The 14380-nt window shown below is 42.4% G+C and overlaps 3 protein-coding genes across 3 annotated transcripts in view; all 3 read left to right on the forward strand.

The window, feature by feature from the left end:
- Window positions 1–14380, forward strand: part of tmprss6 (transmembrane serine protease 6) — an 80102-nt gene that overhangs the window by 16689 nt on the left and 49033 nt on the right. The gene's annotated exons all lie outside the window — the stretch shown is intronic.
- On the forward strand, window positions 1204–8541 carry LOC110439854 (G protein-coupled receptor 35-like). The gene is made up of 2 exons (XM_087256312.1): window positions 1204–1275; window positions 4652–8541. The coding sequence occupies exon 2, from the start codon at window positions 4666–4668 to the stop codon at window positions 5554–5556; it is 891 nt and encodes a 296-aa protein (XP_087112438.1). The 5' UTR covers window positions 1204–1275; window positions 4652–4665; the 3' UTR covers window positions 5557–8541.
- Window positions 11692–13786, forward strand: LOC101886547 (proteinase-activated receptor 2). The gene has a single exon (XM_087256313.1). The coding sequence runs from the start codon at window positions 12151–12153 to the stop codon at window positions 13090–13092; it is 942 nt and encodes a 313-aa protein (XP_087112439.1). The 5' UTR covers window positions 11692–12150; the 3' UTR covers window positions 13093–13786.

Below are 14380 nucleotides of genomic sequence, written 5' to 3' on the forward strand. Positions count from 1 at the left end.
AAACCTGATGCTGGGTTATTTTTTTACAAATCTTATTTCAATTCTACTTTTTAACCCAGCAGTTGTGTTTGTCCATATTTGACCCAGTGAAATGTGTGTGTGTGTGTGTGTGTGTGTGTTTCACTGTTAAACTTTTGTTGTTGATCAGACTTTCATCCAATTCAAAAGCATGATGTATTATTTTTAACCCTGCATGAAGGCGACGCGGTGGCACAGTAGGTAGTGCTGGTCTGGTTCGAGTCCCGGCTGGCTCAGTTTGTTTTTCTGTGTGGAGTTTGCATGTTCTCCCTATGCTAAATTTGTCTGAAGTGTGTGTATGAATGTGTGTATGGGTGTTTCCCAGTGATGGGTTGCAGCTGGAAGAGCATCTGCTGCTTAAAACATATGCTGGATAAGTTGGCGGTTCATTCCGCTGTGGCGACCCCAGATTAGTAAAGGGACTAATGAATGAAATGAACCCTGCATGACTGCACAACATTCATTCATTTTAGTTTGGCTTATTCCCTTTATTAATCATGGGCCACCACAGCGGAATGAACCGCCAACTATTCCAGCATAAGTTTCACACAGCAGATGCCCTTCCAGCTGCAACCTAGTAGAAGGAGACACCCATACACTCTCACACACACACACACACACTAGTGCCAGTGTAGTTGATCAGTTCCCCTATAGCGCATGTGTTTGGACTGTGGGGGAAACTGGAGCACCCGGAGGAAACCCACACCAACACGGGGAGAACATGCAAACTCCACACAGAAACACCAACTGACCCAGCCGAAACTCAAACCAGAGACCTTCTTGCTGTGAGGCCACAGTGCGACACCACTGAGCCAGCTAGAGTTCAGCATCTGCATGTAGGAGAGCTGCAGCTGGAGTTTCTTCAGTGTTCATCTGAATACTGCACTGTGAGGTCGTCATCTCCGTCTGCTTCCCCGCAGCAGCAATAGAGGATCTGCAAGATGTTACAGTAGATTTTCTCATTTCTTCCTTGCATCACCTGTTTACACCAAGTCTTTGTCTTGCATCAAACAGCAGAGAGTGAGAGAGTTTATTATGAAACTTTGCTGCTCTTCCTTCAATAACACACTCATTATTTCAGCCGGGTTTAAAACACACTCTACAATTGGTCGTGTCCAAATGTTCCAGCAGTTCCCCGCGGGACAGACAGTAAAATAAGGGCAGTTTGAGAGTGTGCTGGTCAGAGAGACTCACTCGGGCAGAGGCAGCGGCGGTGTGTGTGTGTGTATGCGGATCACAGGACCTGACAGAGCACAGGTGAGTTACCTGTCTGATATACTTCCAGCTTAGTGTCAGTGCAGGGGTCCACACATCCCTGAGTGTTAATGATCCAGCAGAGTAGATGCGCTCCAGAACATGCTGAGGTGTGACCCAGTCTAACATTGGCTCAGATATGGACTAACCCAACTGTGTTTAATTTAACTAGAATGATTAATTAAACATTGGGTTAAATGTATGGATTAACCATTAAATTGGAAAATTAACCCAACTGGGGCACTGTGTTGGCGCAGTGGGTAGTGGTCTCGCCTCACAGTAAGAAGGTCGCTGGTTCGAGCCTCGGCTGGGTCAGTTGGCGTTTCTGTGTGGAGTTTGGATGTTTTAATTGTCCATCTGTGTGAATGGAGGAGGAAGTGTATGGGTGTTACCCATTGATGGGTTGCAGCTGGAAGGGCATCCGCTGCATAAAACATGTGCTGGATAAGTTGGCAGTTCATTCCACTGTGGCTACCTATGATTAATAAAGGGACTAAGCTGAAAATGTGTACAGTTGAACAGTGACTTTTATTGACATTTGAGTCGTTTTAAATAACATTAAGATCTGTTTTGCAGTGTAATCGCTGTCCAAACACAAACATCTCGGCTAAAACAAGGCTGAATCAGGGCCGTCTGGGAAAATTGCAGATGTGAAGAAAAGATTCTCTCTGACAGCCCAAATTTAGCCTTGTTTTAGCCGAGACGTCTATGTTTGGATGTCTATTATATGTCTATTAGACACAAAACAGCTTGGTGGAACTGAGATAAAGTTCAATTGATTTGAGACTTTTCAGAATCAGAAAAACAAAACAGAAGGAGGACATGAGGAGCCTGCATTCGGCTGTGCTATCCTGCATTAAAACAAGAGAGAATTGACGGTTAAATACAGCCAAATGTTGAGCTCAAAGTCAATTGGGTCTTTGCAAACTCTACATTATATTGTGTGCTTCATCTGTGCATCATCATGTAGACAAACCCTTCATCCCAGCCAGGATTGATGGTAAATATAATTAATCTGCCCATTTCTAATTTGAGACCTAAAAACAGAAATGAGCTGTAATCAACATCAAAGTCAGTCTGGAGATCACAATAAAGTTGTGCTATATTATCTTCAATTATGATTCAGAACTGAGTTGACAGGTATTGAGGTGTAGCATAAATGTGAAAGTGTGCAAATAAATGCACAATGTTTATGAAAACATCATCATATTAAAAGGTTGTCTCATTTTTACCTCTAGCCAGTGTTATGATTAATCATGAATTATTCAGGCCAGACGGTGGCGCTGTTGCAGTACAGAGGAGCTCAGAGAGCCGCTGAACAGACTCAAACACGTCACATTACAGCAAATGATGAAGGAGATCTGCAGATCAGCTCAGTCATACTTAAAGGAGACCTGTTCTCCAGAATTCAGCATGTGTAGTGTGTGTGTGCGGTGTGTGAATATCTCCAGCCTCTAATGGTGAACAGTGATTAATTGTGTTTGTTTTAATCAGACGTGATTAAGGAAACACTTTGATGGACATTCTCAGTGTCCCTGTATCTGTGGTTACCCTCAGTAAACAGCGGTGAGTTTGCTGCACTGATGACCTACACGGCCAATCACAGTCTTTTCTGTTAAGCATGTGAACACAACAGCCAATCAGCGCTGTTTCAGAACCTGCTCCACAGTGCTTAAATGTTCGTGAGAAATGGACGATTTTAAAATTTCCCTAGCGATTAGTTTAAAATTCCAGTGTCATGACAACACTAATTTGCATTTTGATATTGATGTTCTTTGACGCTGACGTTTAATGTTAATTTGATGTTGTTTTGACCTTTAGTTAGTCAATTGTCATCTAATTCAGTGGTCCACAACCTTGGCCCATGGACCGGTACCAATCTGTGGATCAATTGATACCGGGTCACACAAAACAAATCATTAATTATTTCTGTTTTGTCTTTAGTTTTAGTCTAAACAATATTTTGTTTTGAAAAATGACCCTATTCTCACGGTTATATCTCGGTCCCTCGAGCACCAATACCGAACCCACAAGCAGCAAAATGAAAGGCCCAGTGAACGACCCATAAAAAGTCAAGGAATGGACCTGCAACCCATTTGTCAACAAATAAATCCGGCATGGCTGTGCAGGATGGTCAACTACTGGAGATCACAAATGACGGCCGTTCACATATTGCATGGCGCCTTATCCGCGCACAAGTATGTTATTTCCAATGGAGGCGCGTGACTTCTGTGCGCATATTAGGAGTTGTGCATACAACCCAGGCAGCAGATTACTCTGGCCCAGCTTTGCTGGCACAGCAGGCATTCATCTGGCACTGGCTTTGGATTTGGCAGAGGTGGCACCGTCTTTAAGACAGCACAAGATTTGGGCCAGATGTAAAATGTTGTATTTGGTCCAGATGTTAATAATTGAGATGTGGGCCATGTAAGTTTGGCCCGTCTTGACCCACATTTAAAATTATTTTTGAGTAAAGAAAAAAATTCTACCAATCAGGTTGCTTTGAGAAAGCACGCCCATAGTGTGTCTAAAGTGCTTCAAGGGTTTATTAATTTTATTGCAATCAGGACACACCAACATATTTGGCCCAGTTGAGACCCAGTTATAAGTTTTTAACTTGGCTGTGACTTGGCCCAGATTTGCTCCATGTTTGGCCCTTGTCTGGAAGCCAGACTCAGTCCAGTCATGTACCATAATTCACTGGCATGTGGGCCAAGCAAAACCTGATTGTGTGGCCAGAGAAATATTGCTGTGGGAAGTGGCACGAACAGAGGTGCGACACACTCATGCCTCCCAGGAATACCCAGTTAAAATCATCTTCAGCATGCTGCAAGCACACTGAGAGACACATAACAAGACCTGACCCATCAGTCTTGTATTTTGTACGGAATATACACATTTCAGGAGCACAGCAGGGCTTTTTAATTCTCTCCATAAATGAAACATCCCCCCGCCACGGGCCATGGTAAAATTGTCAAGCGTTGACCAGTCCGTGGTGACAAAAAGGTTGGAGACCACTGATCTAATCGATTCACATCTTATTGAGGTGTTTTTAACGGCAGTGTTTCCAGTCAGATGGATGTGGATTTGACCTGAAGTTAGTCAAGTGACATCAAATCGATTCACATTTTTACGCCAATGTTAGAAGTCAATCTGGTGTTGTTTTGACCTGAAGTGAGTCAATGGACAACAGATCAGTTTACACCTTATTGACGTGTTTTTATCTGCAATGTTGGAGGTCAGTTTAATGTGAATTTGACATGATGTTAGTCAGGGAACATCAGATTGATCTGCAGTTTGTTATTGACGTGTTTTTGATGTCCATCAAGTCCATCAAGTTATCTTGACTTCACATTTACTTTTTAATTCTCGTTCACAGATCACTCGGTCATTATGTCGAACACCTCAGCTTCACTCCTGAACTCCAGCATCTCGGGTTGGCATCGTCCGCTGTGGTACCAGTATGAGGCGTGTGCGGAGGCTCCACACTGGTTTATCTTTTACTTCAGTGTGAAGATAGTAAACCTGTTCGCGGGTTTCCCAATGAACGCTCTGGTGATGTGGCAGATCCTGAAGAAGAAGAGCGAGGGGTCCACATCTGACATCTTCATCTTCAACCTCTCCGTCCTGGATGCTTATTTCGGACTCATGACGCCGGTGGACATGGTCAACCGCCTCTACTTCAATGATCCCACAATCTGGTACTCCCAGAGGTTTGCGTACGGTCTGAAGGACACGACTCCGCTGTTCCTCACCTGTATTTGTCTGGACAGGTATGTAGCTGTGGTCCATCCCATCCTGTTCACCGGCACGCGGGACACGGGCATCCGCATCGGCGTCTCCATGGTGGTGTGGGGACTCATCCTGGCCTACTCTCTCACCAAATGCATTCTGGGTATCCTAAGTGTGAACGAGGTGTTCAGCGGCCTCATCCTCTCCGCCTTCTCCATCATGGTGTTCTGCAACCTGTCCATCATCTGGGTCCTCAGGAAAAGCGTGGCCGGGAAGGAGGTCATGAATCCGGTCAAGAAGAAGGCCTTTAAGATGGTGATGACGGTGCTGGCCATCATCATAGTGAACTATCTGCCGCCGGTGGCTCTAATGCCGTTTGCGTCCACATATTCGTTCGTGACTCTCCACTGTAAGGTTCTTCTAGCCGTGTTCTCCATCATGGACCTGAGCTGCACCATTGAGCCTCTGCTCTACATCTCCAAGATGGATCAATCCGCCTTCTGCTCCTGCTTAAAGAGTCCCTCAAAGAAACCCATCAATGTGAGCGTCTGAGATGGAGAGATGTTTGCTTGTTGGTCTCAGGTGCTCAGTCCAGTCTTGTTCCTAGTCCTCTAGCTCCAGCATATCTGCCTAGATGTTTCTGAAGACCTTGATTGGCTGGGATTTGGGTTTAATTCTACAGGTTTGGAGAATTCTGCTGTAGATGTAGTCCTGATTAAAGAGATCAGTCTGCTTGTTCAGGCTCTGTCCACATGTACTCTGTATTTCCAGGAGCATTGCTTTACTCTGAGGTGTAGTTGCTTGTCCACATGAAAATGTAGAGTCCGGTGAGGGAAACCAAAACAATCTGAAAACTCTGGCCATGAAGATTTACTGAAATCCAGGAACACTGAATCTAAAGTTTTTCCTCATGATGTCAGCATTTGCACAGCGTGACACGACTGAGGTGAATTATATTCATTCACGTTTACTTGTATGCTGTTTACTCACACAAATACTGAATATAACGTTTGGTGTGAACCCAGCATAAAGGGTTTTTCATCGCCCCCTGTTGGTTCATCGTGTCTTAATCATTGCAGTAGATTTGTTCATAAACGAAGGCAGTGAAAACAGCATATTAAAATACCCGTGTTTGTGTGCAAATGGCGGCAGATTATTCAGTGCTAAATCAGATTGTTCACCAGTACACAAGAACATTTTCCTATAGTGTTTTCTATACGTTTTGGTCGTTTCTTCACAAATTTCAGATGATTCCAACAGATTCTCAGGAACTCTATGTACAGTGTGGCCACTAAAGTGGAGTATTTCCCTCATGACATCAGCAGTTTTCTGCTGTCTGATTGGCTGAAACAGCCTAATGCAGACGGTGTGGTTGAGCATCATTTCATACATTCATGGCAAATGTTTCATGCATTCGTGTCAACCCCACTCTGGGAAAATCATCAATCTTTGTTCTCACGCGTGCTGTATTGTTCCTTAATATGTGTTCTTCAGTGTTCTTGCGTGTTCTCGTGTAACATCATCATCAAAAGCCAAAGTTCAGTTCCAAAAGTCAAGACTGCAAGAATGAAGGACGGGTGATGTGTTCTTGATATCGAGGGCGCATCGATGCAGACTCGAGCGCAAAACTGAATAGATTTATATATAGATTATATAGATTTATTATTAAAGTTCAGAGATACAACTCATTTATCTCAGGAGCTTCCCTGAATGAGTCGGTGAAAGCAAACATTAACATGAAAATCTTAATAAAGGTATAAACACATTAAGGGTGTTTATTTGCTGAAATTCCTATTAAAATCAGATTTGTTTGTATCGTGCAACACACATTTGTAAAGTCTTAATGCAGAGTATATATTGTGGAAACAGGAAAAATTATAAATCATTATATGAAGACTTTAATGTTTAAATAGTTTTGCTTTAAAAACGTGTGAAGGTCATGTGACCATCAGGAAGCCTGCAGCAACTCAGGCCCCGTTTACACTTGTGTGTTTTAGTTTTAAAACAGCGTTTTAGATTAAAAACGATCCGCGTCCACACTAGCATCTCTGAACATATCTCCATCCACACTACACCACAAAAACGTATATCACGTGACCATTCGCGCACTCTGGGCATGCGTGTTCTAGTATAAACAGCAAGCATGCGTCTCGCTCTGCATTTGGTTATTGCTAGTCGACAAACGCCGGTTGAACAATGAACGCGATGGCAAAGAAAGCAAGAGAGGTATGTTTGTGGACAGATGATGAGGTCGAGTTGTTACTAAACATAACAAATGAATAACTGCACAATGACGCCTAAAACAGACACTAGTGCAAACAGCGCTCTCATTTCTGTGTCCATGCTGTTTACAGTGAAGGCTGGTCTGCTGTCTCCCGGTAGCGTTAAAGCCATGTGTTATTGTCATGTGATAGGGGCTTGACGAATAAGGGAAGGATACGCAATGACACATAAGCCCCAATCAGGTAGCGAATCTCAGCAGCCCCGCCTCCGTTTCAGATGTCTCTGTTTTCCCTCATCCACACTGAGACGGAGCAGCAGCGCTTCAGAATGAACACAGCCTCTCCAGCGTTTCCAAAATGCTCAGTTTTTGGTGCTTAAAAACTCCGGTGTAGTGTGGACAGATGGAGTAACTGTGGCAAAACTTTAGCATTTTAAAACGAAATCGCATTAGTGTAAACGGGGCCTCATTCTCACAGGACGCCTTCTCTGTTCTCGCGGTCTCCTGAGTTCATTATTCTGAGGTAACTTGGCACGACGGTCTCCACAAGTCTGCTCTCACTTTCTTGAAATTGAGAAACAGCCATCAACTTATTTACAATTTACTTGCACAAATACCCCACTCCACCTTTAACTCCCGCTTAAAAGGCGTATAGCACCCCCTGTTGGTTTGGTTTGTGTTTAACATGCATCACTGTGCATTTTCATGTGGACAAAGAGTTTTGTTTTAAAATAAGGCAGGGAAAACTGTGCTTATAAAAATACTGGTGTGCATGTGGACATGACGGCTTCAGAAGTGCATCATCAAATTCTGAATGGTGCTCCGTGTGTGTGTGTGTGTGTGTGTGTGTGTGTCAACACAGCTTTAATTCTACAACACTATATACTATGTAGATGGTGTCAGAGCTGCTTTATGTGGATAAGCAGCACACTGGACTCTACTCCAGCGGTTCTCAAAGGGCAGTCATGATTGGTCACTGAGATCTAAGAGAAAATAAATATTAAATGCAAACTATTAATCAAAACTGACTATATGATCGGTACTATAGCAGCTTTTTTTTGTTCACTAATAGATCCTGTTTAAAGAAGGTTATGAGAATGTTAATCTCTCATGAGCAAAACACAAGCACAGTATCAATAAAATACAGATATTGAAGAAGATATTGTTCATATGGAGAGCTGTTTTAATAAAGCGTCATGCTGCCTGTCCATTTTAATGGCTCATTTGTAAATGTGAGTGCATGATGCACGGTTAGAGCACCGGTGATGATTACAATGCTGGATATGAGGAAGCACTGATTTAATAAAGCACTCCTCATGCACATGCTGACTTCATATGTGTGTGTGTGTGTGTGTGTGCTTCTTTCTGTCTTTTTGTCTCATTCCTGCCATTTCTCTGTTTTAATGGATGATCTGCAGTCTCCAGCAAACACAGCGAGTGTTTCTGTCATGATAAGCTGAATGTTTTATTATTTCACAAACTTAAATTTCCAGATGCATAATTAAGAAGATGCGGAATCACTAATGAAGGTGTTAATTAAATTGGCTGGGGATTAATTAAGAACAGCCCGGGGTGACACAGATGCTGCGAGCTCGTGATTGTGTAAGTAGACGATGCTACGAGATTAATTAACGTTAAAAACATTTACAGTAGATGCTCACCTGTGCGCCGCTGTTGTGACTGATCTCAGAGCTGAATGATGAGGAGATGTGAATATCTGCTGTGTTCATGATGCATTCAGGAAATCCAACAGTACTCTACTTACATGTCTGTGATCATTTATTCTTCTGTTCTGAACTTTTGCAGCCATCCATGATGTTCCTGAAAGAGACGAGTGAAGAGTGTTTTCATTTTATTTTATGTGTACAGGTCAAGAAAAACATGCTCAGAAATCCTTTAAGACTGCGTGTGCTTATTATTAATACCACTGAAGAGAAGAATATTGAATTGCACTTCTTCTTTGTATATAAAATATAATTAAACATCATAATGACAGCCTTGTAAAGGCATGAATATTGTCTTACATGTTTGTCACGTCACTATATATGTTTATTTGAATGTTTTTAAATGCACATCAGCAAAAATGTTAATATTTCACAAATGCACAAACAATATCTGAATCAGCTTATGCATTTATTTCAGTGTGCACAAATGTGTCTGTTATGACAATTCTGTTGTTTTGCAATTAATGAATAAAGAGCTTTTACATGGAACTCGATAACAAAAACAACTAAAATATAAAAGAAATGCAACGTTTAGGTGCTCAACTGTGATGCAACACATCTCTAATCATAACAGTGTTCATAACTCATCTCTAATAGCTGATGTGTTTCCTCTTCTCCATGATGACAGTAAATAATATTAGACTAGATATTCTTCAAGACACTAGTGTTCAGCTTACAGTGACATGTAAAGGCTTCACTAGGGTAATTAGGGTAAAGTTAGGGTAATTAGGCAAGTCATTGTATAACAGTGGTTTGTTCTGGAGACAATCCAACACTAATATTGCTGAAGGGGTGAATAATATTGAGCTTAACATGACTTTAACACTATTAAAAACTGCTTTTATTCTAGCCCAAATAAAACAAATAAGACTTTCTCCAGAAGAACCGATATTAGAGGAAACACTGTGAACAACTGCTGAATCTGAGAAACAGCATCGGGGAAATATTTGAGAAATAAAATCACAAGAGGCTGAATAATTTTACCCTCAACTGTCTATATATATATATATATTCCCGCAGCCATGGCCTGCATTAGTCTACAGCAGAGAGGGATAATAGAGCATCTGCAAGATCTTACAGTAGATTTACTCACTTCTTCCTTGCATCAGCTGTTTACATGGAGCTCTTCAGTTACATCACAAAACCTTCATCTCCGACTTTACCACGAACTCCACATCATCCAATCACAGACAAGAAGTACTTGTTGACCCAAAATGAGCACTGTGATTGGCTGCAGCCGAATCGTCCCTCCTCTGCGTCCCGAGAGAAGAGCTTTTTGTCAAATCGCCCCGAGAGAGACGCTAAACTGAGGGCGGTGATGGTCAGGACACGGACCGCAGCACAACACACACCAAACCGTAGGTGAGATGTACACGGTTCTCCATTACAAACAGTTTCCTTCTGAAAGCTCGTCATTATTTCTGTAGCTCTTTTTACAGTGTAGAATCAGACCATAAGATCAGCATCTGCTCTGGATACGGGCCGGATCCAAGATTATGTGAACCTCGGGAGAAGGAGAAACACGCTATAAACATATCGTTCACGATACAGTGCGTTTCCGGGATGTCTAACTTTCCTTTAGTGCATTTTTAAATAATGTGTTTGTGTTTTATGAGTGTGCTAAGTCTTAACTCTTGTGTTGGATAATTCTGTGCACACTGTTACATCCCTCAGGTCAAACTGACCCGCCTTCGCTAATCCTCTAAAATAAAGCAAATCGATTAATTTCAATCCTCAAATCTAATCTGCATGAAGAAGCAAGCTCATCTTCATCACACACACACACACACACACACACACACACACACACACACACACACACACACACTCACACACACACACACACTCTGTGAAAGTGCAGGTTGTCCCTCATCAGTGTGCAGTATTTCAGCAGGACAACACTCGACTCTCACTACAGCAAAGGGGGATTTTATCAGGATAAAAGCACCTGCAGAAGTGGAGAAAGTGTGGAGCAAGACAGTATTAATAACAGTTAAAGCAGCAGATTATTGTGTGTGTGTGTGTAGTCTCTGAGATGTAAAACGGTTTAATATCAGGCAGCTCAAAATTGACTCAAAGGACACCCTGTTGTACCCTGAACAAGCTCAGCCTTCATGAAAACAGAAAATGATTGCTTTTTTCTAGGCTTGAGGTCATTCTAGAAAAGTCAGCACACTAAGATAAACTGGGTCATTTTTGACTTGTAAACCAGAAGGGTTAAACTGACTAGTGTGTCTGCTTCCTACACTGTGCTGTAAACTGGTTCCAGAGTTGCCAGATACGCCAGGATCTATCAATAACTTCAACAGAGACTGATGTTCTGAGAATAGTTAGATGGTTTGGGTTTGTACCTCTACAATGACACTGTTTTATAATCAATTCACTGAATCGGTTTTATCTTTCTGCATTGTGGCTTGGTCCAGTAGAGTCTGTCAAATGAGAACAGGTTGAGTAGCCTGGTAAAGGTGGCAGACAAGATCATGGGTTTTAATTAAACTGGCCAAGTGGTAATTTACTGTAATTATGTTTTAAAGAGAGCTCAGGGTGTCTTATTCCCCCCGGATCCCCCATTGTACTCAGTGTCGGCCATCAGGACATCATTTAGAGTTCTATTAGGCATGGGCCGGTGAGATGCTGACGGTGTGATAGCCCTGGATAAAAGCATCTCGGTTTCTCTGTATTGTGTTTACTGCTCTAAAATAGACTATTTTTAAACCTCTGGGTAAAAACTCTTTGAAAACAATATATTTTTTTATTTTGAAAAATGTGTATAATAGTTTGGAGCAGTAAACATGTGAGGCTAAATAACGAAAATGAATCACCGACTTCTGCTGTCTGGGTTTGTTTGTAAAACACAGGCTTCTTTACTATACTGGAGATCTTTTCTGCTGGAGATACTGCAAAAAACTGCAAAAATTCTGCAAAGCAGAACATTTTGTCAGTTTTAAAACCTTCACTTTACCAAACCGCGGTATACCTTGAACACGGTTATCGTCACATGCCTAGTTCCCTTATACAGGACAAACAGATTAATGATTTATTTATAATGGCAGTCAGAGTCCAGCGGGGAGGAAGAAGCACCTATGAATGATGTACTGTATATTTTGTGGTAATGGTTTGGTCTTCATGGCTCCTCTTCTGTGTGACGGCACCTTGCTGCAATTTTAGTTTCCCCAAACGGGATAATAAAGTCTGAGGATCATGATGAGATTACTGAACTCATGCACTCTTCCATCCACAGCTCATTTCAGGATCATGTCGAACGTCTCCGATGTGAACTCCAGCATCCCCGAAGTGGCGCAGCGCCTGCTGTGGTACCAGTTTGAGGCGTGCGCGGAGGCTCCTCACTGGTTTCTGCTGTACTACGGTGTGAAAGTGTTGAATCTGGTGGCCGGAGTTCCCCTGAACGCTCTGGTGATGTGGCAGATCCTGAGGAAGAAGAGCGAGGGGTCCACATCTGACATCTTCATCTTCAACCTCTCTGTCCTGGATGCTTATTTCGGGCTGATGACGCCGGTGGATCTGGCCAATCGGCTCTACTTTAATGATGATCATATCTGGTACTCGGTGAGGTTTGCGTACGGTCTGAAGGACACGACTCCGCTGTTCCTCACCTGTATTTGTCTGGACAGGTATGTAGCTGTGGTCCATCCCATCTTGTTCACCGGCACGCGGGACACGGGCATCCGCATCGGCCTCTCCATGGTGGTGTGGGGACTCATCCTGGCCTACTCTCTCACTAAATGCATTCTGGGAGTGATGAGTGTGAACGAGGTGTTCAGCGGCCTCATCCTCTCCGCCTTCTCCATCATGGTGTTCTGCAACCTGTCCATCATCTGGGTCCTCAGGAAAAGCGTGGCCGGGAAGGAGGTCATGAATCCGGTCAAGAGGAAGGCCTTTAAGATGGTGATGACGGTGCTGGCCATCATAGTAGGCAACTATCTGCCGCCGGTGGCTCTAATGCCGTTTGCGTCCACATATTCGTTCATCACGTTTCGCTGTAAGATCAGTCTGGCCGTGTTCTCCATCATGGACCTGAGCTGCACTGTTGAGCCTCTGCTCTACATCTCCAAGATGGATCAATCCGCCTTCTGCTCCTGCTTAAAGAGTCCCTCAAAGAAGCCCATCAATGTGAGCGTCTGAGATTATTTCTGCATCTTTTGAGACTCGACTGATGAGGTATGAGCAGGCCTCAGGTCAGTTTAGGCTGCGTCTGCACTAATCCAGATACTTCTGAAAACTGTGTTTGGTGTAAACAAGCTCCATGTCCACATCACTGTCTTCACTTCTCTCCATCATCCACACTAGAAGGCTATCAGTGCTCTGGTCGAGGTTCTGCGCAGCACACACACGTCAGACTCGCTCATCTCCACTGCTCTTTATTTAATCTCCATGTCTCTGAGCAGTAAATGTGTGACTGGTCTGATCTGAACAACAGCTCCAGTAAATATTCCACGTTTTTATAACTGTGCAGAGCTGTAGCTGCTTTACTGGGCCTACTACGCTATACTGTATTTCAATACTGCTCATTTTGCTGGTACTTGGAGACACTATTTTTTTCTGAGGTGGTGCTTGATGAAAAAAGTTTGAGAACCACTGCTCTAAAAGATATGCTTTCCTTTAATAAACATGGACGGATGGACAAAACTGAGAGAAAAATATGTGTTTTAAAACATATGTGACAAGATGTGGCACTGAGAGACCACGCGCACGCACACACACACGCGCACACACACGCGCACACACACAAATAAAATAACATAACAGACCATATATAATCATTAAAATAGATAAATACTAGTGCAGTCGAATGGTTGACAGCAATTAATTACATCCAAGATAAAGGTTTGAATATTTTACACACATATTTATATATAATTTGTAATATACACACACACACAAATATGTATATATATATAAATATATATATATATATATTCGCACAAATGTTTGATGCATATATTCATATAATATATTTGATGTGATTAATCAGAGTAAATACCAAATATTAAAATAAGTCCATTAAACTCATTATGTTATATTAGTTATGTGATAAAATCTAATCCAACAGACGTTCACACAACGATGAGAATTGATTTTATTATTTCACAAACTTAAATTTCCAGATGCATAATTAAGAAGATGCGGAATCACTAATGAAGGTGTTAATTAAATTGGCTGGGGATTAATTAAGAACAGCCCGGGGTGACACAGATGCTGCGAGCTCGTGATTGTGTAAGTAGACGATGCTACGAGATTAATTAACGTTAAAAACATTTACAGTAGATGCTCACCTGTGAGATGTTTATGTCATACGAGCTGAAGTGTGACGCATGCAGAACCTCTATAAATGATATACATGCGTGTGTGTGTGTGTGTGTGTGTGTGTTCGCTTACACTTCTGTCCTGCACAACACACACACACACACCT

Source organism: Danio rerio, chromosome 6 (assembly GCF_052040795.2).
Source record: "Danio rerio strain M-AB ecotype USA chromosome 6, GRCz13ab, whole genome shotgun sequence".
Classification (NCBI taxonomy): domain Eukaryota; kingdom Metazoa; phylum Chordata; class Actinopteri; order Cypriniformes; family Danionidae; genus Danio; species Danio rerio.

Coding starts and splice junctions, on each gene's coding strand:
- LOC110439854 (XM_087256312.1), top strand. CDS start 4,666: ATGTCGAACACCTCAGCTTCACTCCTGAACTCCAGCATCTCGGGTTGG.
- LOC101886547 (XM_087256313.1), top strand. CDS start 12,151: ATGATGAGATTACTGAACTCATGCACTCTTCCATCCACAGCTCATTTC.